This window comes from Amblyraja radiata, chromosome 2 (assembly GCF_010909765.2).
Source record: "Amblyraja radiata isolate CabotCenter1 chromosome 2, sAmbRad1.1.pri, whole genome shotgun sequence".
Taxonomy (NCBI): Eukaryota; Metazoa; Chordata; class Chondrichthyes; order Rajiformes; family Rajidae; genus Amblyraja; species Amblyraja radiata.
This window is the reverse complement of record NC_045957.1, coordinates 41,533,368-41,558,925: the sequence shown is the minus strand read 5'-3', so window position 1 is coordinate 41,558,925 and position 25,558 is coordinate 41,533,368. Positions and strand designations below refer to the sequence as shown.

Sequence of the window (25,558 nt, the reverse complement as noted above, 5' to 3'; positions counted from 1 at the left end):
CCTCAAAGAGTCCAGTCAAGAGAATACCGATAATGGAACAATGAAATTCTCACTTGGAGCAACGTAGCATGCTTATAAATGCTGAAGAGCGTCTACCAAAGCAAACCTTCTACTCCCAGCTTAAAGAAGGCAAACGGAAAAGAGGCAGACAAAAGAAGAGATTCAAAGACGTCTTAAAAGCCAGCATGAAGAAATGTGTAATCGACATCGACAATTGGGAAACCAATGCCAAGGACAGGAAACTCTGGCGGACCATCATCCAAGAAGGAACAGCGACCTTCGAAACCATGAGATGTGCAGAATTAGAAGCAAAGAGAAGAAAATGGAAATAGAGGCAGCAACAACCAAAGCCCGATCTGTCATCTGGAATTACCTGCCCTGAATGTCTAAGAACTTTCAAAGCCAGGATAGGACTCATAAGCCACCTTAGAGTCCATAAAAACAACAGAACGTAGACCATCATCCTCGACTCTGAGGGATAGCAACAACGATAAATGCAATAGCATTGAAAAATCGATTCATTCAATATATTAAAAACCATTCCACCAGCTAATCTGGCCATTCTGCTCAGGAGACCATCCCCTCAAGAAGCATTAATTCCTTGTCCCCGCCGTACCTGAAGGATGTTGTGCTCTGTGTGCCAGTGGTCAAAGATATTGTTCTACAAGAGCTTTTCCATGAAGGAAAGGTGGTGTGGTAATGTCCAGGTAACAGATCAGGTGATTGACTTGATCACTCAAGAATTTACATTTTTTTGCTTTGAAAAACTCCTTTGTTGCTTTAACAGTATGTTTGGGATCATTGTCTTGCTGTAGAATGAACTGCCGGCCAATGAGTTTTGAGGCATTTGTTTGAACTTGAGCAGATAGGATGTGTCTATACACTTCAGAATTCATTATGCTACTACCATCAGCAGTTGTATCAGCAATGAAGACAAGTGAGCCAGTACCTTCAGTAGCCATATATACCCAGGTCATAACAACCCCACCACCATGTTTCACAGATGAGGTGGTATGCTTTGGATCTTGGGCAATTCCTTCTCTCCTCCATACTTCACTCTTGCCATCACTCTGATATGTTCATCTTTGTCTCATCTGTCCACAAGACCTTTTTCCAGAATTGTGGTTGCTCTTTTAAATACTTCTTGACAAACTGTAACCTGGCCATCCTATTTTTGCGGCTAACCAGTGGTTTGCATCTTGCAATGTAGCCTCTGCATTTCAGTTCATAAAGTCTTCTGCGGACAGTGGTCATTGACAAATCCACACCTGACTCCTAAGAGTGTTTCTGATCTGTCTGACAGGTGTTTGGGGATTTTTCTTTATTATAGAGAGAATTATTCTGTCATCAGCTGTGGATTCTGTCATCTTCCTTGGCCTGTTAGTCCCTTTGCTATTAGTAAGTTCACCAGTGCTCTCTTTCTTCTTAATGATGTTCCAAACAGTTGATTTTGGTAAGCCTAAGGTTTGGCTGATTTCTCTAACAGTTTTATTATTGTTTCTCAGTCTCATAATGGCTTATTTGACTTTTATTGGCACAACTTTGGTCCTCATGTTGATAAACAGCAACAAAGCTTTCAGATTCAGATTCAGATTATTTAATGACCACACAGCCAAGTTGGTGGAATTCATATTCAGTACAGGATGTTACACAATAGGCTGATTCCCGTCAAACATAACATAAAACACAACACATACAGTATACAGTACATGCACGAGGTGGCTATGTGATATTGTCATAGGGTGTTCAGAGTTCGAATTGCATATGGATAGAAACTGTTTTTAAATCGTGATGTTTTGGCAGGCAGTGAGCTGTAGCGCCTTCCTGACGGCAGCAGGTGGAAGATGTGGTGAGCTGGGTGGGAGGGATCAGAAATGGTTTTCTTCACCCTTGACACGGACCGTTTGAGATTGAGTGATTCTATTGATGGGAGGGGAGTGCTGATGATTTTGGATGCTTTGTTGACAATGCGCTGTAGTTTATTACGGGAGTGAGTGTCTAAACTGCTGTACCAAACTGTTATTGATGAAGTGAGCATGCTTCGGATGATGGCTGTGTAAAATCGGATTAGGAGATGTTTCCTCACTCTGAACTTCTTGAGCTTCCAGATGTGATTGAAAGACTGGAGGAAAGACGGGCAGCTGAGAGCACGCTTATACCTGCATTAAGGAGGTATTTAAACACACCTGAGCAATTACAAACACCTGTGAAGCCATGTGTCCCAAACATTATGGTGCCCTGAAATGAGGGGGAATATGTATAAACACAGCTGTAATTTCTACATAGTGAAACCAAAATGTATAAACATTGCCTTTATTAAAATCTGACAATGTGCACTTTAACCACATGGGATTTTTTTTCTATTACAAATTTCAAATTGTGGAGTACAGAGACAAATAAATAAATGATGGGTCTTTGTCTCAAACAGTATGGAGGGCACTGTATGTGACATAACTGTTAATAAATTATATCTGATTCCAATAGTAAGCAACCTTTGAACTGCTTTCATTTCTGAATTCAAGTTCCAAGTAAATTCAAGACGGTAACAGTACATTGATTGGGACAAAGTCAACTGCATCAAACTGTCATTATACATTTGATGAATGCTTGCTCATTTGGTAATACTAATATTGAGCCACACTGTCAGTTGACTCAGATTATTTTAATAAATAAATATTAGTGGAATAGGAAATCTTTCAACTCTTCAAAGAACATATCATGAACATTGTGAATATGTTGAGCAAAACATGTTTAAAGCCATTTGATATTGTTACTGATAATGAGCAATACACGATTACTCATTTACTCAGATTCTCAAATGTTAAGTGAATCATTAATTAAGGATGGAATGATTTTACTCTGTTCATTCAATTATTTTCAAAATGCCAGGAATCTATCCAATGCACAACCAATTTTGAATCTTATAAAACAAGTATAATGGCTTGCCAATGATATGTGTCTGTTATTCCCTGCAATCAAGCTGTCAGGAATATACAGAGAATGTACATTCTTCACAGTATGAGGTTTATTTAAAGTGTCTTTTAAATTTAATAAAAATGAAGACATGTGAATGATCGTTCAATTACACAATCATCACTTGGGCTGATTTCAGGGAAGGCCCAAGCTGTTACATAATGTAATGAAGCATTAAAGGTCATTTGAAAGAACAACATGTTTCTGAACTTTCCACAGTAGGTCAAAAGCAAGCTCTTACACAATAATATCTTTCCGAATTGATATCTCTCTCTCTCTTTCTCTCTCTCTCTCTCTCTCTCTCTCTCTCTCTCTCTCTCTCTCTCTCTCTCTCTCTCTCTCTCTCTCTCTCTCTCTCTCTCTCTCTCTCTCTCTCCCTTCCCTGTGGAATGAAGAATGGAATGAAATTGTGGAGCTTCATAGGTGTAAATGTACAAATCAAATAAATAGATGATCTTGAAGCAGTTTTACATTTAGCCTCAGGAGAGATAAAGAAAACATCAAATTACTAAAGAATTATGCATTATTTAACAATAGCATCAATTGACACCTATGATCATTACGATAATTTTCACAATAAAATTTAGCTTCACCTCATGCCAATAATCTTCAGTGAACACAGTTGTATGACTGGTATGTTCCCACTCTGGTTCTGAGGGTTCAGAGGGAGCTGATTAAGCCAATGTGGAGCCACAGTCTGATACCCAGATGGAGCAGGAGGTGTCCGATATTGGAGGAGGGAGATGGGAATTGAGGAAAGGGGGTTGCATTGGTGTTGGTGGAGGGGGGGGGGGGAGGGGTTAAGGAAGGAAGGAGTTAGCCATTCAAACAATGTGACCTACCCAAATAATTCAACGGAGTGTAATCTGGGACTCAATGCTGCAGATATCGGCCAAGAAAATGAGATTGGTTCATTTCCCATCTAACGAATTTGGATTATTTACAGAAACTATTGATGGCATGTTTCCAGTGCCTTGAGGTGCCTGTTGTAGATATTCCCAATAGAAACATAGAAACATAGAAAATAGGTGCAGGAGTAGGCCATTCGGCCCTTCGAGCCTGCACCGCCATTCAATATGATCATGGCTGATCATCCAACTCAGTATCCTGTACCTGCCTTCTCTCCATACCCACTGATCCCTTTAGCCACAAGGGCCACATCTAACTCCCTCTAAAATATAGCCAATGAACTGGCCTCAACTACCTTCTGTGGCAGAGAATTCCAGAGATTCACCACTCTCTGTGTGAAAATTGTTTTTCTCATCTCGGTCCTAAAAGATTTCCCCCTTATCCTTAAACTGTGACCCCTTGTTCTGGACTTCCCCAACATCGGGAACAATCTTCCTGCATCTAGTCTGTCCAACCCCTTAAGAATGTTGTATGTTTCTATAAGATCCCCCCTCAATCTTCTAAATTCTAGCGAGTACAAGCCGAGTCTATACACGGGAGTGCAAGGATCATCATTTCCATATACATCAACAGTTTGTGTCAAATTTAAGAAATAGATCTTTAGCTATCTTTCACTCAATCGAATAAAAGTTACACTGGCTCCTTGGAAACAGTGATGAATGCCTTCAATATTTGCCTTAACTGAGTGGTTGCAACTGAACTTTTCATGTCAAGGGTAATATTGCATAGAGGGGTCAGGTTGATATAATAATTTTGACTTGTGGGTTGAACGTAAAACAGTACAGCACAAGAACAGGCCCTCAGGCCCACAATGTCAATGCCAAACATCATGCCAAGACCCATTCTTATCTGCCTGCACATAATCTACATCCCTGCATATTCATGTGCCTATCCAAACATCTGTTAAATGCCACTATCATATCTGCCTCAATCACCACCCCAGCAGCTCAATCCAGGCACTCACCACCCTCTGTCTGAGATCTCACAGACATAATGGTTTGCATCCCAGGATCCTTAAAGAAACGATTAAGCAACAGTGGATGCAATGGTTGCGATCATCTAAAATTCCTTAAATTCTGGAGACAGACCAATTGGATGAATTAATGGCAATATAGTACCCTTTTAAAAAAGGCTGAGAGACAGAAAGAAGAACTACATGCTGTTTAGTCTACCATCTACTGTCGGAAAAATGGTGGAATCATTTATCCAAGCAAAATATTTAGAAATTCATAATGAGATCAAGCAGATTTAGAATGACGTTGTAAATAGGAATTCAGATCCAACAAATTTATACAAGTTTTTGTGAAAATACCAACCAGATGCTTGCAGGAGAACTAATATATGTGATATATTTTGATTTTCAAAATACACTCAACAAGATGCTACACACACACAGCTACTTCGCAGGCTAGCCCCTCATGGTGTTGGAGGGAATATTTTTGCGCAAATAACGGACTGGCTAAAACGCAGGAAGCAGTGAATAGGAATAAGGGGATCATTTTCAAGTTGGCAACTTGTAACCAGTGGGGTACCCCAGTGCTAAGATGCAGATATTTAAAATATGTATTCATAATTTAAAGGAAGGAAGCAGTTGTACTGCAGCCAAATTTGCAGAGAATACTAAAATAGGCAAGCTGATATTAAAATGCATGATGTGTGGAAGATGCGCACAATTTGTAAATAAACACTCTGTGTTTAATTGAGTGGACAAAAAAGTTGGCAGATGCAGTACAATGTGGGAAAATGTAATGTTGCTCACATTTGAAGGAAGATTGATAAAGCCATAATTTAAACAAAGAAAGTTGTATCATGGAGTGATTTGGGAGCCTTCACACATGAAGCACAAAAAGCCAGCGTCAAGATGCAATGGGTATTGAGGAAAGCAAATGTTTTCTGACTTTTATTCCAAGAGACTTGAAGTATAAAAATAGGGAAGTCCTACCGCATCTGTACAAGGCTCTAAAGAAACCACAGATATAATTTTGTTTCCCTTATATAAGGAAAGATGTATTAGCTTGAAGACAATGCAAAGAAAGTGATCCGAGAGTGAGGCAAGGAAGAATTTCTCCTCTCAAACAGTTCCGTGACTTTGGAATCCCTTTGCCCTAAAATGTTTCCTTAATGTGAACATATTTTGTTGTGGGGGGTGGGGGTGGCCTGCGGCATCACACACACTAACCATCCCCCCCCCCCCCATACCCGCACACACTAACCGCCTCCCTTGATATTATATTAATATTATTCATTGGCTCCCTTAACCCCATCCCCGCCCTATCCACTGACGCATAGCCTCCACCTTGTAGACTCGTCGAGTGGGGGAGGGGGGTAGAGAGAGAGGGCAGAGAGGGGGGAAGAGGGGAGGGAGAGTGGGGGAGGAGAGGGAGTGGGGGAGGAGAGGGGGGGGGGGGAAGAGGGGGGGGAGAGGGGGAGAGGGGGAGGGACACTGAGCGGGTGGGGCCGACTGCGAGTGGACGGCGGGCCTCGGCAACTCTAGGGACCTCTGAAGCCCTCGGTAGCCCTCGTATGCCCAACCAAATTACTGCATGTTCAGCGGCATCAATCCAGAGGCCGAGGGGGGGAGGGCGGTTGGGCTGCGGGCGGGGCGATCAGATGGTCGGCCAAGTGCGAGTCGACTGTGTGTGGGAGGCGACAAAATGACTGCAAGTCGGGGGGGGGTTACCGTAACTCGCAGCTCATGGAAAACAGTCCCCAGCAGACTGCGCGTTGAAAACACTGCACAGCGGGCCGCGAGGAGAAGAGCCATTGTGACGTCATCAGCTCGTTAACTTCAAAAAAATCTCAGATTTGTGAACAATTATAATAAAGAACTCCAGAAATAATGAATCTAATTTTCAGATGCGATTTTTGAAATTATCAGGCAAATTATCGGAATATGTAAAAATGTCACCTTTAGCGCATCGTGTTTTCGAGGAGATGTGACTCACAAACAAACAAGACACACACACAAATAAATACATCCACATCCAAGATCAGAGATTTCTGCCTTTGATTATACAATGACAATATATATGATCTGCATAACTTTGGGATTCCAGTAGGTTTTGAAACAAAATGTGTTCAAAAATAAATTCTTCAAAAATTCTTAGTCAACAACACAATGACCATCAATCCTGCCTCTGGCAGTCAATGTTGGAATGTTAAAATATAGATCCGGTATTCCCTTCTTAACTATTGGCCTCCCAGTGCCATTAAATATTCAATTCCGTTTTTTTTTTACTCTCTCTCTAATCCTACAGACCATCACTTCTTTGGTTTAGTATTAACATGGTGTTATTTAAATTCATCCTCCATCGTCATGTTTTAATTGAATTGTGTTCTCTACTTTAAAGATTTTTCCAAAGTAAGTGAGTATAAAAAAATACCACCGGATGCCAAAGTTTTAATTGTTGTCCAACAACAAAAATTTACATTTAAACTTCGGCAAAAATTGCTATCATTTAATTGTACTTTCTTTGGAAACAAATTTCATGCTACATATTATCTATGTAATTAAAAGTCTCATCTTGACCACTTCTTGTCTGCGCTGTATATTGATTTTAGAAAAAGCGCTACCATATATCGCTATGATTTTTGGCCATCTTACTCACAGTCCTCCTTCGCTGAGCAGGCCCCGAGGATTTTTCCAATCGATGAAAAATAAAAAAGTTATGAGTGTTTAAAAAACCTCGAGATCCTCTCACCTGTCAATCACCGGGATGAAGGTAATGCCCCTTCTGGGGGAGGGGCAAGACTATAAAACCCAGGATGCAAGATCGCAAGGGAGAGGCCACGTCTCTCATTCTAAGCTGTGAATCAACTGAACTATGAGTCTGCAATGTACTTGCAATAAATGATTTGTTAACCCTTAATGACAATGCCATGAGTTGTTTGGCCTGCTGCCCTGCCTGTGCTTGAAACTGCAATGCTTTATTAGGTCCAACTGCGTTTGGAAGGAATAAATGCTTTATTAGGTCCGACTGTGCTTGGTTCAAAAGTCCCGCTCATTTCGTGACTTCCTAGTGGACAGGTCGCGCTGATTGCATAAGTGCAGAGGTCACGCTGATTGCGGAAGTGCCGCTGACTACGGAAGACCCAAAGTGGAGAGGCCGCGCTCAGCCGTGTGAATATTCAAGAAAGTTTACTGCCACATATATGGCGTGTGAGTCAGTGTGTGTGTGTGTGTGCGCGTGTATGTGTTTGTAAGTGTATGTGTGTGCGAGTGGGTGAGTGTGAGTGTGTGTGTGTGTGGTCTCAGTGACTGAGCTGCCAGCCCAAGAATACATTCGGCCCACAATGTCCATACTAGCCCTCTGGAAACCAGTCCCTTCAGCCAACAACGCTCCAGAAAGGGAGGAGGTCCAGCTCCTAGCAGCGTGGTGCGCTGACAACAACCTGGTCCTTAACTCCAAGAAGACCAAGGAGCTCATTGTAGACTTCAGAAAGTCTAGGGGCGGCACGCACACCCCCATCCACATCAACGGGACGGAGGTGGAACGTGTTTTCAGCTTCAGGTTCCTGGGGGTCAACATCTCCGATGACCTCTCTTGGACCCACAATACCTCAACTCTGGTCAAGAAGGCTCACCAGCGTCTCTTCTTCTAGAGGAGACTAAAGAAGGTCCATCTGTCTCCTCAGATTCTGGTGAACTTCTACCGCTGCACCATCGAGAGCATCCTTACCAACTGTATCACAGTATGGTATGGCAACTGCTCTGTCTCCGACCGGAAAGCACTGCAGAGGGGGGTGAAAATTGCCCAATGTATCACCGGTTCCTCACTCCCCTCCATTGAGTCTGTCCAAAGCAAGCGTTGTCTGCGAAGGGCACTCAGCATCGTCAAGGACTGCGCTCACCCCAACCACAGACTGTTTACCCTCCTACCATCCGGGAGGCGCTACAGGTCTCTCCGTTGCCGGACCAGCTTCTTCCCTGCGGCTGTTACACTACTCAACACTGTACCTCGGTGATTGCCAATCACCCCCCCCCCCCCCGGACACTCCTCCCACCAGGAAAAAAAATAAAATAAATAATTGCACTACTATGACTGTATGCAATAAATATATTTATTTATTGCTCATATTCTATGCCGCTCTTCTAGGGAGTTGCTAACTGCATTTTGTTGTCTCTGTACTGTACACTGCACAATGACAATAAAGTTTGAATCTGAATCTGAATCTGAATCTTAATCTAGTGTGCAATTAAAATCAAACATGCAACTTTAATTAAGGGCTTCATGAGGCTTAAATTGCACCCACTTATTGCATTTTTATGTGTATATACATGTGCATGGAAAGAGTATGGTTACGGGTAATGCTTTCCAAAATCTGTAAATCTAACAACATTTCATGAGCTTGATATTTCTAACTGGTTTATAACTGCTTCAAGGCATAATTACTGACACATAATAATCCTTCTTCCCATTACAAACATGTAAAAAAACGTTTAAACCACCCTCTTGCTCTTTCTCGATTGAAATGTGTTTTGAGGGGAAAGGCTAAGTGTTATTGCAAGCTAAAATGATGTTGTAAAAAGAATGAAGTTACAGAATCATCAATCAATGGATGCACAGGCCTCTCATTTAACTTCTACAGTCAAGGTAAGCACATTATTCTCATTCTGCTGTCATTCCAATGACCAGAATCTCATCAGAGTGTGTCTAGACATTTCCCATCTTTGGGTTGATAAACTAAAACAGTGTGCACATGCAGAAGCAACTAGCGATACCTGGTATTGTAACCCATTGTTGCTCTCCCATCCCTACAGCTTCACTGTTACTCTAGGCATTATATATATGGATATCAACAAGGCATTTGACAAGGTTCCGCATGGTAGACTGCCCTGGAAAATTAGATCGCATGGGATCCAAGGAGAGCCAGTCAACTGGATAGAAAATTGGCCTCGTAGAAGGTAGAGGATGGTGGTGGAAGGTTGTTTTCGGACTGAAAGCCTGCAACTAGTGTTGTTCCTCAAGGTTTGGTGCAGGGCCCATTGCTGTTTGTCATCTCTATCAATTATTTCGATGTACAAGGCATTATTAGTAAGTTGGCAGATGACACTAAATTGGGTGGTACTGTAGACATTGAAAATGGTCGTCAAAAATTGCAGCAGGATCTTGATTGGTTGGGCAGGTGAGCTGATGAACGGTTAATGGAGTTTAATACGGATGTGCGAAGTGCTGCATTTTGGCATGTCTAACCAGGGCAGGTCCTCCCAACGAGTCCCACTTAGTCTAGTTATTCCTACGGAATTCTAAGAGTTCAGCAGTGTTAGTAGGATGTATAAATGGATACCAAGTTACGAATCCAATTTCCTTTTTATTCAGACAACAAAGATTGAAAGTCTCTCAGGACAAAACAAACATGGGAATGAGAAGTTGAAGTTTGTACTAACAGTATTACGACACTGTTAACTAACTGTAAGTGGTTGAGACAGGTAAAACAACAACATTTGAGGGATGTATGGACAGGTACATGGATAAGGGACGCTTTAGAGGGATATTGGTCAACATCAACAAATGGGACTAGCAGGTACTAACACAACGTTTAAAAGAAAATTGGACAAGTACATGGATAGGATAAGTTTAGGGGATATGGGTCAAACACAGTTAGGTGGGACTAGTGTAGATGGGGCATGTTGGTCAATATGGGCAAGTTGTGTCGGAAGGGCCTGTTTCCATGCGTCATAAATTAAATAAATCCTCATTTCACTTAAACCTATTTATGAACACAATATCGGATGAAAGTACATGGGGATATTATTAGGAGCGGTCCATATCCTGCTTACTACCACTATCCATCTGTAAATGGTACCCTAATGGGAATTGTAAAGTGGCAGATGTGAGTAGGAATTCTTTCTCATAAAATGTGTAACTGTTGTGATCTTTAGTGAAACTCAGTGGGTTGCCTCCTGCGTTTGTGTAACATATGTCCACTTCCTCATTTAACTTCTGGTGCAGTTACGCTGGGCTGTTGCAGTCCCGGAAGTGTTGTTGGTGAAACCTGCTCGGAAGGAGTTTTGGATCTAAAGCAGGGCAGAAAGGCAATGCACGGCCCCGTTTGTGCTCACCTGCTGCACGTAGTCCGGCACCTCCTCCAGCTCGCTGCAGCTGGACTCGCTGGGGCTCAGCGCGTAGAACAGGAGCCGGACTCCCTGCGAAAGCGACAGGTTGGATTGCAGGGGTCGCATCATTACCAGTCTTGGCAGGAAAGGTAGAGAATCACGGACTTGCACAGAGATCAGGAAGGACTGTCTTCCACCGCACCGGGAAGTCACAAACAATTCCTAGCGACAGGAGTCGCCGAACTGGGAAGCGAGGCCAGAAGGCGGGCCAGGGATTAGTGTCCAATCGAGGGCGGGAGGCTGGATGGAACATCCCGTGCCCTTTGCCTCTGATGAGCAAGAGAGCAAAGGCGGGTTGCACATAGTATTAGCAAGGGTGCACTATTGAAAATGTTTTCTATTTATTTTAAAAGTAGCATCCTGCTATTTTTCTTGCAAATCTCAAACTAAACAGAAAATGCTTGGAATTGTCAGCAAACGACGTGTCCTGTTTCAGGTCGTTAACTCCAAAGATCCTATAGCGATCATTGCTTAACTCTGTTCCTCTCTCCACCGATGATCTTTGCTCTCCACTGAAGCTGCCCAACCTGTGGAACACTCTGATATTTTAAGTGAATAAAGGGATAGTGCAGGCACATGGCACCGGGATAAGTAATCAATTATGACTTTATTGAAATACTGAACAGGCACAAGGAAATGAATGATCTAGGTTTTTTATGCTCTCATTTAAAGAGTCCATATAATTGCTGGGAACACAAGCCAAGTAGGACGTGGACATCAGTGAACCCGGTGGCTTTCCACAGAATGTTGGTAGTACCTTAATTACAGTTATTTATGAATGATTTCACCAAGGTCTTTAGGGTCCTTGTTGCACCAGTATCAATGTCAGTAATTTATTGATGTATTTGTTTATTATATGTTTGTGTGTTGTGTTTACAGGCCCTGTTATGCTGCTGTAAATAAAAATTTAATCAGTCCATAGTTGGTGCATGTGACAATTAAATACTCTTGACTCACTTGTCTCTTGATTTATAATTAAATAATTCTATAAAAGTTAATTAAATAATTGGCAGGATAGATTAGAGGGCTCGTCTAGGGAGGCTATTTGGGTGGAACTGAGAAATGGGAAAGGGGTAGCAACACTTATAGGGGTGTATTATAGACCGCCAAATGGGGAGCGAGAATTGGAAGAGCAAATATGTAAGGAGATTGCAGATATTAGTAGTAAGCACAAGGTAGTGATTGTGGGAGATTTCAATTTTCCACACATAGACTGGGAAACACATTCTGTAAATGGGCTGGATGGGTTGGAGTTTGTAAAATGTGTGCAGGATAGTTTTTTGCAACAATACATAGAAGTACCTACTAGAGAAGGGGCGGTACTGGACCTCCTGTTAGGAAATGAGATGGGTCAGGTGGCAGAGGTATGCGTTGGGGAACAGTTCGGGTCCAGTGATCACAATACCATTAGTTTCAATATAATTATGGAGAGGGACAAAACTGGACCTAGGGTTGAGATTTTTGATTGGAGAAAGGCTAACTTTGAGGAGATGCGAAAGGATTTAAAAGGAGTAAATTGGGACAGTTTGTTTTATGGGAAAGATGTGGAAGAGAAATGGAGTACATTTAAAGGTGAAATTTTAAGAGTACAGAATCTTTATGTCCCTGTTCGGTTGAAAGGAAATCGTAAAAATTGTAAAGAGCCATGGTTTTCAAGGGAAATTGGACACTTGGTTCGGAAAAAGAGGGAGATCTACAATAGTTATAGGCAGCATGGAGTAAATGAGGTGCTTGAGGAGTATAAAGAATGTAAAAAGAATCTTAAGAAAGAAATTAGAAAAGCTAAAAGAAGATATGAGGTTGCTTTGGCAAGTAAGGTAAAAGTAAATCCGAAGGGTTTCTACCGCTATATTAATAGCAAAAGGATAACGAGGGATAAAATTGGTCCATTAGAGAGTCAGAGTGGCCAACTATCTGCAGAGCCAAAAGAGATGGGGGAGATATTGAACAGTTTCTTTTCTTCGGTATTCACCAAGGAGAAGGATATTGAATTATGTGAGGTAAGGGAAACAAGTAGAGTAGCTATGGAAACTATGAGGATCAAAGAAGAGGAAGTACTGACACTTTTGAGAAATATAAAAGTGGATAAGTCTCCAGGTCCGGACAGGATATTCCCTAGGACATTGAGGGAAGTTAGTGTAGAAATAGCAGGGGCTATGGCAGAAATATTTCAAATGTCATTAGAAACGGGAATAGTGCCGGAGGATTGGCGTACTGCGCATGTTGTTCCATTGTTTAAAAAGGGGTCTAAGAGTAAACCTAGCAATTATAGACCTGTTAGTTTGACGTCAGTGGTGGGCAAATTAATGGAAAGAATACTTAGAGATAATATATATAAGCATCTGGATAAACAGGGTCTGATTAGGAACAGTCAACATGGATTTGTGCCTGGAAGGTCATGTTTAACTAATCTTCTTGAATTTTTTGAAGATGTTACTCGGGAAATTGATGAGGGTAAAGCAGTGGATGTTGTGTATATGGACTTCAGTAAGGCCTTTGACAAGGTTCCTCATGGAAGGTTGGTTAAGAAGGTTCAATGGTTGGGTATTAATGGTGGAGTAGCAAGATGGATTCAACAGTGGCTGAATGGGAGATGCCAGAGAGTAATGGTGGATGGTTGTTTGTCAGGTTGGAGGCCAGTGACGAGTGGGGTGCCACAGGGATCTGTGTTGGGTCCACTGTTGTTTGTCATGTACATCAATGATCTGGACGATGGTGTGGTAAATTGGATTAGTAAGTATGCAGATGATACTAAGATAGGTGGGGTTGCGGGTAATGAAGTAGAGTTTCAAAGTCTACAGAGAGATTTATGCCAGTTGGAAGAGTGGGCTGAAAGATGGCAGATGGAGTTTAATGCTGATAAGTGTGAGGTGCTACATCTTGGCAGGACAAATCAAAATAGGACGTACATGGTAAATGGTAGGGAATTGAAGAATGTAGGTGAAGAGAGGGATCTGGGAATAACTGTGCACAGTTCCATGAAAGTGGAATCTCATGTAGATAGGGTGGTAAAGAAAGCTTTTGGTGTGCTGGCCTTTATAAATCAGAGCATTGAGTATAGAAGTTGGGATGTAATGTTAAAATTGTACAAGGCATTGGTGAGGCCAATTCTGGAGTATGGTGTACAATTTTGGTCGCCTAATTATAGGAAGGATGTCAACAAAATAGAGAGAGTACAGAGGAGATTTACTAGAATGTTGCCTGGGTTTCAGCAACTAAGTTACAGAGAAAGGTTGAACAAGTTAGGACTTTATTCTTTGGAGTGCAGAAGGTTAAGGGGGGACTTGATAGAGGTTTTTAAAATGATGAGAGGGATAGACAGAGTTGACGTGGAAAAGCTTTTCCCACTGAGAGTAGGGAAGATTCAAACAAGGGGACATGACTTGAGAATTAAGGGACTGAAGTTTAGGGGTAACATGAGGGGGAACTTCTTTACTCAGAGAGTGGTGGCTGTGTGGAATGAGCTTCCAGTGAAGGTGGTGGAGGCAGGTTCGTTTTTATCATTTAAAAATAAATTGGATAGTTATATGGATGGGAAAGGAATGGAGGGTTATGGTCTGAGCGCAGGTATATGGGACTAGGAGAGATTATGTGTTCGGCACGGACTAGAGGGGTCGAGATGGCCTGTTTCCGTGCTGTAATTGTTATATGGTTATATGGTTATAATTCTGAAAAGTAACATGATATATTACCTTAATTTCCCTAGTGCGATTTGAACCCACATTCCAAAACTACCAGACTGAGCCTTGACAATACTCGCCCAGCAGCTAATAACTGACCAAAGAGCTTCGAGAGCTTGAGAACATTGCAGTGGAAGGGCCACAGGAGTAGAATGAGACATTTGAACGTACTTTGATGATGAAGAATTAAGAGACAAACAGCTTAATACCACTACATTTTAATTTTTTAAGCGATTATGTAAATTGATATTTGCAATGATAGCTTTTGAAGCATTTATGAATTTTGAGAAGCAACACTGATAATCCGGTAGATCAGTTCCCTAGTATTGGGGCATGTATTAGATATGATAGGTTTAAAAAATAAAAAATAAACCCTATCTGGTTTAGCTTGACAGAGCAGACAAGGACATGAATTAGTTCAAGGACGAGTTTGTCTACCAGTGGATGACAGCCAAACTGGATGAGTTTGCTTTTACAGTGTTTAGTGAAGCAAACCCTTTCCCATTTGCAACACGATACTTGATAGGCACTAAGAAACCAAGCTAACAGTTGAGCAACCAAGATAATAGAACGAGGGATACATAGTCTATACTATTAATGTTAGCGCAAAGCCAATACAGTGTTGAGCCCAAATTACCTCAGCAAAATACCAATGTTTTCAATGTCCTGGGTGTCAGCAGAGTTTAAAATTGAGCGAGACATTTCTCTAAACACAAATGCTTTATTCCACAACATTTATGAAAATTGGGTACATAATAAATCCATCGACAGTTCACTTACTCTTGGTATAAGTGACAACTTTGAGGCCTTGCTAGGGATGGGGTTTTGGGGAATATGGATGGCAGTAGTCAATTTTTAATTGTAAAAAAGGCCGAGTGTTTCTTTTACTGGCTTCAATCATCAACTGTGCAACTGTGAAATAGAAGCAAGCCTGTCAAAAATAGAGCCGAGTTTACAATATTAGAATATCTTCTGGCTTGCAGTCAGAGACTGCAGCTCAACCCCATACCAAATTTCCTAAGGACGATAAGTGACATGGTTGATGAAACACGGAAGAAAATATGCCATAACACAGGGAAATTTATGTTAAAAAAATTCCCACAATTCACAACTGAGGAATAGAACTTATCTTTGCCCACAAAGCTGCCACCGAGTTTTCTTGGGCTCTCCGCACAAATCCGCCGTCCTGGTGTTACCTCAAATATGGTGGTCTTTCACTTGGGAATCGAGGTGTTGAGTGGTGGAGTGCACAATTGCTTAAAGGAATCTCACAGATGGTAAAGCCGAAGACAGAAAAACTGCAAACCCAACAATCTCTGATTGAACAGCCCCAAACAATTACTAGCACTATTTCAATGATGATAAAAGCTGTTGCAAGGTACCTCTGAAGCTGACCATGCTAAGCTATTTGTTTGCACTTCTGTCACAGTTAGTATTACTTTGCCTGCAGTGCAATCGTTTAGGTATTGCGTTGGAAGAGTGCTGCTATGTTTATAACCCAACACTGATCAACACATGGAAGTTATCAAAATATGACTGCCACAGATACATCGTAGAGATCCCAAATGTCTAGCCCAAGCAGCATTCTACTAAACATATTGTGTAAGATCAAATAAGAGCAGCTTTTATCCATATCAGATTGTCACATTCAGTCTTTTATTTGTTTGGTTGGATTTTTCTCGTTTCCAGATTGTATGCAGTGCAAAATTTCTGAAGGTGAGACCTAGATAATATGCTTAACTCAACAAATATATATCTTTTTTCCAATCATAGATCAGAAACACTTGGAATAATAACATGGAGTTATAAATTGAATTACTTGAAGCTTTGAATTACAAAAGCTTTCACCAGTTCCAATTTGTCATGACATTGAAGGGCTAAATCCAATGCCTTGTTTCTTCAAATTTATGATTTTTGAATTAGAATGACATTGAATGATAGCAGACATTATGGGAATTATTATGAATGATGTTCATTATTTATCATTCGGAGGAAGGAGCACATTCACAAAAACTCTAAAATAAGATCCAGTGTTCTGTTGTCAAGCGCCATCACTATAATGATAAATACTAAAGAGATACCAACACTAAAGAGTCCACCAAAGCAGATAGTATAAACAAAGTGTGACCATTATGCCACAACTAATGCCAGAAACAGATAGTAAAAACTTGTGAAATCTCACCAGATCATGTTGATCTGCTTCCTGGCTTGTCTTGTTAAATAACAATGCATGGGATCCAATTTTTATTGAAGCTTCTCCCAGGCTTTTACCAGCAGTTTGTGAACAATGCCTGTTTTCAATTTTTGCATTTACTATTGCTGTCTCCTTCATCAACAGGTTGAAGCAGAACTTCAAAGATATTTTAAATTAGCTCATTAATACCTGCTAATTTTATCTGCTACAATTTAATCTTCAAACCTAAACAACCAGAACAGATTCAGTCATTATTGCTTTAGCCATTTGTGAGTAATAGTCTTCCTTCTCCTCCTCCATCATGATGATGTGGGTTCTCAGGCAGTTGATGAGTCTAAAGTGGTCCAGCAGTCTCTTCCTCAGAAGAGGCAGGTAAATGGGTGTCCTGTAATGTAGACAGATCCTTTCACCATTTACGTAGAACCACGTTTTGCTCAAAGTTTTTCATACTAGTCTGAAGGTTAGTCTGCAAAAGGGTCTTGACCCGAAACGTAACCCATTTCTTCTCTCCAGAGATGCTGCCTGTGCCACTGAGTTACCCCAGATTTTTGTGTCTATCTTCGGTTTAAACCAGCATCTGCAGTTCCTTCCTACACCCAAAGGCTACTTCTTCACTTTGAACAGTCATGGGCCAGAGATTTCCTGTCAGTGGGGATGGTACATATTTTCGTAGGAATTTTTGAATACCTACTTGAATCAGTTCTCCTGTCTATCTGAGTGTGAATAAAGTGTCTGCTTTAGAAGTCTGATGTTAGGTCTGTGAGCAGTGTCGCCTGCCAAGTGTAGACGACTGTGAAACAATGTGGCAATGCTGAGGATGTCGGCATAAGGGAGGGAACTGACATTGGAGGATTTGTTAGAGACAACAGTGGTGGTATCGTTCTAATGTCTTGTGGTTCCAGTTGCAAGTATTGTCGCAGTGACTACATTTTAAACGTACTTGGATCATGAAGGAAATGATAGAAACGTGCATGCTTCTACTGTATATTGCTTTAGGAGTTGCATTTCTTCTATGCAGTTCTCCCTTACAGAATAAAGCATCCAACAATCAGAGAGCGAAATGAGCCACTTCACTTGTCAATGTTGTGGGATTATCAAATAGTGTCACATTTAAGACAAAGGAGACAATAATTTGGTGTTTCGTGTGCCCTCACCATTTGCGGAGTCACGCTATGAAATGGAAAACCTCCCCATCAATTGAATAAATGTTGCCTTCCAAATCTATCACCAGAAACAACATGCTTTTGTCAGTTCTCGCCATTTCAATTCTAGTTTAGCCTCATCTCAAATTAAATTTCAACAAGGATTCTGCTGATTTTTGCAATTGGTTGAAGATTTCAGATTCCTCTGTTATAGTATGAGGAGTTAAGTGCACAATACTTCATCACTAAAGTCCTTCAGTTAATTATATCTATTCTGACAATTTAGTCGTCATTTTATATATTCATTAAAAGTGCAGTCGAAAGAAGATGTAGTTCTCTTCCTCTCATAAACACGCGCATGTCCACTCACACAAACTGCAGTCCAATACAGCTGATGGGGTGGTCATTTAAGGTTACGTCAATATTCATTGCACCTCAAAACTCATTCATTGGCTTGTAGTGAAACAATATCCATGGATTTAGTTAATATAAAGAACTTTTCATACTTAGACGTCTGAAATGTAGTATGGATTGCAGCTAGTGGGTAAAGCTGTTCATCTATCTTGATGGTGTTTTTGCAAAAGCTTGTCAAATAGACTTTGGATGTAAAGTCAGAAATAACTCCTTAAACAGGCAGATTGAAAAGGCAGTTGATCTTTCATGGTGATTTCAATGCTGTTAAATTCAAAACGGGAAATACAAGTGGATTACATTGGCAATAAGAAATACTGGAAGAAAAACAATATTAAAAATTAAATACTAACAATCAGAATTAGTTAAGATTTCCCTTATTGTTAAAGGCTACTTAGATAGACCTGAACAACCTCAAACGTGTTCTGGCAAGTCTGATCCACATCACTGAGTGAAGCACTGGAATTTCATGCCTTTTATCATATTTAGATGGCTGGTCAGATGTCAGGGTATTTTCAGCGAACCTTTGGTGGACCAAAGCAACTCGATGCCAACATCTGAAATTCTGTGTGTAACTTGTGCTGGTGTAGTTAGTGGGAATGTTTAGTTTCATCAGCAAGTGCGTAGAGGTGTGCGTGCCCATGAAGATAATCCGAATGTTTCCCAACCTGAAACCATGGAAAGACCGTGAGGTACATTCCCAGGTGAAATCCAAGATGGCTTCATGCAAGTCAAATGATCCTGAGAACAAGAAAGCTATGATCTTTGCAAAGCCATCAAGAATGGCAATAGACAATACAAGGACAAACTTGAGTTCCAGTATAATAATTCGAACACATGCAGAGCGTAGCAAAGACTAAATACTATAACTGGCTGCAAAGAGAGTTCAGGCAACATTGATGGTAATAGTGCGGCCCTACCTACTGAACTTAATGCATTCTATGCTCACTTTGAGCAGAAGGCCAAAAGGATGATGACCCATCAGACTCAGGTGTGCATTTTCCAAGGGTCACTGTTGCAGAAGTTAGATCAGCCTTCGTGAGGGTGAATTCTCGGAAAGTAACTGGCCCGAACGGAGTCCCTGGCCACATCCTTAGGAATTGCACAGACCAACTAGTGGGAGTATTCACAGACATCTTTAATCTCTCCTTGCTCTGCTTTGAGGTTCCAACCATCTTCAAGAAGACCACTATCATCCTGAAGAAAAGTAAGATCTCACGCCTTAATGGCCAGTGGCCTTAACATGCAGTGCTTTGAGAGGCTGGTTAGGGAATGCATTAAATCCAACCTAACAAGCAACCTTGATCCACTGCAGTTCACCTACAGCCACAACAGGTGGCATTTTCCTGGCCCTACACTCATCCTTGGAACACCTGGATAAGAAAGTCACCTACATTACTGTAGACTACTATTCATAGATGACAGCTCTTCTTGCAATACCATTATCCTACATGACTGGACTACATGATTAAGGAGAATGTCGTTATATGCATGTGAGCTTTCTGTCAGAGACCTTCAGAGCTTTTTCACAGATAAATCTTCATAACACAGTATTTTGATTAATAGATTCTTTATTGTTGATGAAAAACAATAAGGTATACATCCAACCTTCTTCCGACTCGTACACTATAATCTTCGTCAAACTCCAGCATATCGCTTTAAAGGTTTGAAAACTCCTCGTGTCTCCATTATGCTCCGCGTGGTCAAAGGGTATGCCTTCCTCATGCTGGTCCAAAACTAAACTAAAAACTAAGCTTCTGCGCAAGAAACTAAGCTCCAAACACGCCCTAAAATACTTCATAAATCCCACCCGCAATATAACGGGCAGTCTAAAATTTAAAGACACATGTTCTCTGTCTCTTCCTTCGGGGGAATGCGACTTTTTTGTGTCGTATCCCCCTTCTCTGCCTCCGTCTGCGCTGAGGCCTAATGGCGGAGCTGGCGGCCTCCAACCTGCGACCGACCCCGAGGCTCCAGAGGCAGAGCCAGCCAGGACTTACCAACGAGAGGCTGGCGGTCTTCGGGGCTAAGGCAGTGGTGGCCCGACTTGCTGGTGCGGCGTTCTGGCTTTCAGCGGCGGCCTGGAGCTGATGCAGCGGGGCTCGGAGCTGAGACTGCGGGACTCGGAGCTGGGGCAGCGGCCTGGAGCTTGGGCGGCTGCCCGGAGCTGGGGCAGCGGCCCGGAGCGGAGACTGCGGGACCTGGAGCGGCGACTGCGGGACCCGGAGCTGGGGCGGCGGCCTGGAGCGGAGACTGCGGGACCTGGAGCTGGGGCGGCGGCCCGGAGCTGATGCTGTGGCGGGCTGTCTCGGAGCGGAGACGGCGTTCCGGCTTTCGGTGGCGGCGACATCACCACGGAGGTCCGCTGGACTGGAGAGCGGCATCTTCGGCCTGGATCGATCGCCTCAGCGCAGAGGGAGAACAAGGAGAGAAGAGACGGAGACTAAGACTTTGCCTCCATCACAGTGAGGATGTGCTTGGTGAACTCACTCTGGTGGATATTTAATTTGTGTTTATTGTATGTTTTGTTATTATTGATTCTGTGTATGACTGCAGGCAACATAATAAAGGATCTATCTATCTATCTATCTATCTATCTATCTATCTATCTATCTATCTATCTATCTATCTATCTATCTATCTATCTATCTATCTATCTATCTATCTATCTATCTATCTATCTATCTATCTATCTATCTATCTATCTATCTATCTATCTATCTATCTATCTATCTATCTATCTATCTATCTATCTATCTATCTATCTATAATGACACACAAAACCAGCCAAATGGCCACTACACCCCCTTCTATGCATCTTATACACTCATGACTGTGCAGTCAAGTACCAATCCAACTCAATTTACAAATTTGTAGACAACGCCACAGTAGTAGGCCTGATATCAAATAACAATTAGACTGAGTAGTAAGGAGACCGAGATCCTCATTACATGGTGCCAAGACACCAACCTTTCCCTTAATGTCAACAAGACAACGGAGATTGTGATCGACACCAGAAAGTAAAGCGGTTCACATACTTCGGTATATCTTGACAGCACCGAAGTAGACATGCTTCAAAGCTTCCAGTTCTTCCGAATAAATATCACCAGCAATATGTCCTGGACCTGCCATATCGGACCAATGACCAAAAAAGCACATAAATGTATCTGCTTCCTTCATAGGTTTGGCATGTCCCAACGACTCTCACATCTCCTACAGATGTTCTACAGAAAGCATTTTATTGGGATGCATCATAGCATAGTTTGCGAACAGCTTCATCCAAGACTGCAAGAAATTACATAGTTGTGGACACAATCCAGACCATCACGCAAACCAGCCTCCCTTCTATTGACTCCATCTACATTTCATGCTGCCTCGACAAGGCCACCAGCATAATCAAGGACCAGTCGCACACACTCCCTATTTCCCCACTCCTGTCAAGCAAGAGGTTCAAAAGTTTGAAAACACATACCTCCAGATTCAGGGACAGTTTCTTCCCAGCTGTTATCATGCAAGTGAACTATCCTCTCACCAGCTAGAGTGCAGTCCCGACCTCCCATCTACCTCATTGGAGACCTTTGGACTATCGGTGTTTATCACACTTTATCTTGCACTAGATGTGGTACTCTTTACCTCTTATCTGTACACTGTGGACAGCTTGATTGTAATCATGTATAGTCTTTTCTGTAGTGGGTAGCATGCAACAAAAAAGCTTTTCATTATACCTCAGTACATGTGACAAGAATGAACTAAACTAAACTGATTACATAGAGCATCTTAGACTTACCATCATTAAAACATTAAAATCCAGTAAATTTATATGCAGTGGTGCCATGCATTGTTGGCTAAATGCTTTGTGCCATCGAGTGATGAGTTATGGACTTACAATGAATTTGTTGCAATTGATGACTCCCCTGATACCTCCGGGAAGACGGATGGGATGGCAGATTGAAGATTAGGAGCATGGCCATGACATGAGAAGGTCCAGCGGAGGCTTCATTATTCCAAAGAAAAGAAGCAACTTGACATTCAACTAAGTAGCTTTGTCACTATTTTAATGTAGGTGTTTATTCACAACTAATTTGTACACACCATGGTCCCACTAACATTGGGATAATAATGGAAATGATGTTTTTTAGTGATTCATGTTGGGGGACAATCATCGGGCGGGCTACCAGAAATAACTCACCAGCTGTTCTTCATATTGTGCCGTTCGATCTTTCACAATCCCTACGAGTGCAAATGGAGCCACAGGCTCATGTTTCATCTGAATATCCATCTCAAGGCCTGGTTGTGAACCACCTTAACTCCCCTTCCCATTCCCGTACAGACCTTTGTGTCCTGGACCTCCTCCAATGCCAGAGTGAGGCCACGTGCCAACTGGAGGAACAGCACCTCATATTGTACTTACGGTAGGTAGCTTGCAACACAACGGTTTGAACATTGAATTTTCCAATTTTGATCAACTGACCAACAACAAGCCTTTCACCTTCCCCTGTCCCCTTCTACCTATATCCCTTCCTCTGGCTTCATATGTAGGTATTGTAATCAGGGCAACTTCGTAAAGTAGCATTGTTTCAGTCCAATCATTTCAATCATTGGTAATTTGGAGAATAATATTTGTACAAGTTCTAAGAGAAATTAGTTCAGTTCTCAGCAACACGGTGACACTTATCTTCGGGACAGAGTGGAAACCATTCCAAAAATGGCTGCTGTCAAGGAATCACATTTGATTGCATCCTGACCCCCTTGGACAGAATCATTCTCATTTCCAGTCCCATTTTCTTTTTCCCAGTTCACTCGGGAGTGAGAAATTAGCAGTTAATGGACTTTTGCCTTCCATACTGTGGCCTCTGAAGCTACCAATCTGTTCAACTAAACTATCATCTTCAGGTTTTGTACCTTCATGGCCATTTAAATTACTACTCACCTTCACTTTGGTCATTTCTATGGAAAAGCTCCCAGCTTATCTCCAGTCAATCAAAAAGATAAAGACAAATATGGAAAAGAAATGGTGTATTCATTCAGCCAGATCTGCCTTAACCATTTAAAACAAAATTGGGTCGGCTGTAGTCTGTCAAAGATCTTCATTTTCACCATATCATCCTGGTTTTGTTTTCCTGCAGTAAGCTGCCTTCTTAAACTCTTCTTCTCTATCTATTGCTCATCCAACTTCAGCAGGTGCAAGCAGCTCATAACATTATTTGTCACCAAGATTGAGACTATTCTGACTGCTGCCTCTATTCCTTCTCTCAACACACCTTATCCTGTCTCTCTGGTTTTAGCTCTGAGCTCCCACCTTTCTCTCAACTTTAAGGCTTTTTCAAGTTCAGTTTGAGACTCACTGCCCTTATCCTCACAAAACCTACCTTTCTGGAGGACGGTCCCGACCTGAAATGTCATCTGACCATCTGCCTACCCATTGAGGTCCTCCAGATATTTTGTTCAGGTTTCCAGCATCTGCAATCTTGTGTCTCTATCTTCTCTTCTTTCTCCCGAGATCATTGGAGGTTCTCTGTTGTTTGCCTCTTCTTGTCATAATTTTACAATTCCTCAAACAAACATTGGTTGACTCCTCCATCCTTCCAATGACTGCCTCATTTTCAGCCTTGCTTTCCTCCAAAACCCCAAACACTGCACAGCTTCAAAATTTGTGTCTATGCTTTGTAATAATTGTTATTGAATCTCTCCAATCAATTTTTAAACCTATGCTGCAGTACAAACATAGTTCTGATCAAAGCCTATGTCAGCCAGGAATATGTTATTACTTAAAGTGCTGGAGTGGCTCAGGCAGCATCCATGGAGGGGATGTATATTGACTGACCTACTGAGTTCCTCGAACACTGTATTTTGCATGCACCCTTTAACATGGTCAGTCACCTCCTTTCCCCTCTCTTCCCCTGCCCCCTCTCCCCCTCCCCGCCCCGCCCCCTCCCCATGCACCCTCCCCACACTGCTGCATTGTCACAAATCTGGTCAGAACTGACCCATTCTTAACCATCGATTTATCACCTGCAATGACTTCTCTCTCTGTGCCTTCTGTTTTATCCAAGAGGGATATCAATGCCCCGCATATTTCTCAACAAAATGTTACTCCTCAAGTACTTTATTTGAATACAAATTGAATTTGAATACAAAGCTTCCCTATCCATATGTGAATGGTGGTACCCAGCCCAACAACTAACCTTACATTGTCTGCTGTCTCTAAATTATACAACTGCTTGTCCAACAAACAACAATTTTAATCTTATTATAGCAACAAAATGATAGCAGGGTCGAAATCTTCAATTCCCTTGAATTAACTCCACCTGGCCACTGATTCCTTCCTTCTCTCCAGCATTTGCACAAAACTAAACCAATTGTTTGCAAACTTGCTGGCCTACATGATTCCAAAATGAGTTATTGGTCAGATATCTGCAATATTTAAAATTGTACACAGTAGGCCAAATCAAATGGTGATTAAAAACATCTATTCTTGAACGCATTGTTAAAATGATGGTGCATGGTTCCCTTTTTCATTTACTACCCATACACTTTGTGTGAGCATTAGATTTAAACTAATTTAGAGCTTTGAATATTTTGTCAAAAATCATTGACATACATGTATATAAACACTCAAAGTGTTTTTGGTGACAAATGATGTGACTATCTTATTTTAATAGGTTTCTCGTTGTAACTGGACACAAAGGGTAACTGGTGACACAGATTTATTCCCATGTAATTAGCAGATTCTTTAATGTTCGATTTATTACTCTGTATTTTTAAACTGATTTTATTTACTTTGCCCAAGATCAGTGCTCAGGGAATTCATTTTCTGGGACTCAGATTTTCACACGCTGGAATGTGAGTTGAGCTTTTATACATCAGTATTTATTTTGGAAGCGTGACAAACTGCTTGCAAAAACTGACAGAAATTTGAGCCCTGCAGCTGAGAAACAGGCAAATATCAGTATCAAAATTCACAAATTAACCATCAGCGCGCATTGGAAATAATAATTTATTGAATGTTTCCAAATTTTTGCGGGAGTGAAAATAGTGAAATAGAATATATTAGAGAAAATATAGTTGGAGAACAGTGTAAAGCTTTTGTTGCATTGCATTGTGGGAGGGTGAAGGATTAAGAGAAGAACAT

The 25,558-nt window shown here is 41.5% G+C and overlaps 1 protein-coding gene across 1 annotated transcript in view; it reads right to left on the bottom strand.

Moving 5' to 3' along the window:
• The window catches only part of agmo (alkylglycerol monooxygenase), a 340,436-nt gene extending 329,235 nt beyond the window's left edge, over positions 1-11,201 (bottom strand). The window contains exon 1 of the mRNA XM_033045572.1: positions 10,946-11,201. Within this exon, the coding sequence (XP_032901463.1) occupies positions 10,946-11,068 (123 nt within the window). The 5' untranslated portion in view covers positions 11,069-11,201. The remainder of the gene's footprint in view (positions 1-10,945) is intronic.
• Between the last annotated feature and the right edge of the window lie 14,357 nt (positions 11,202-25,558).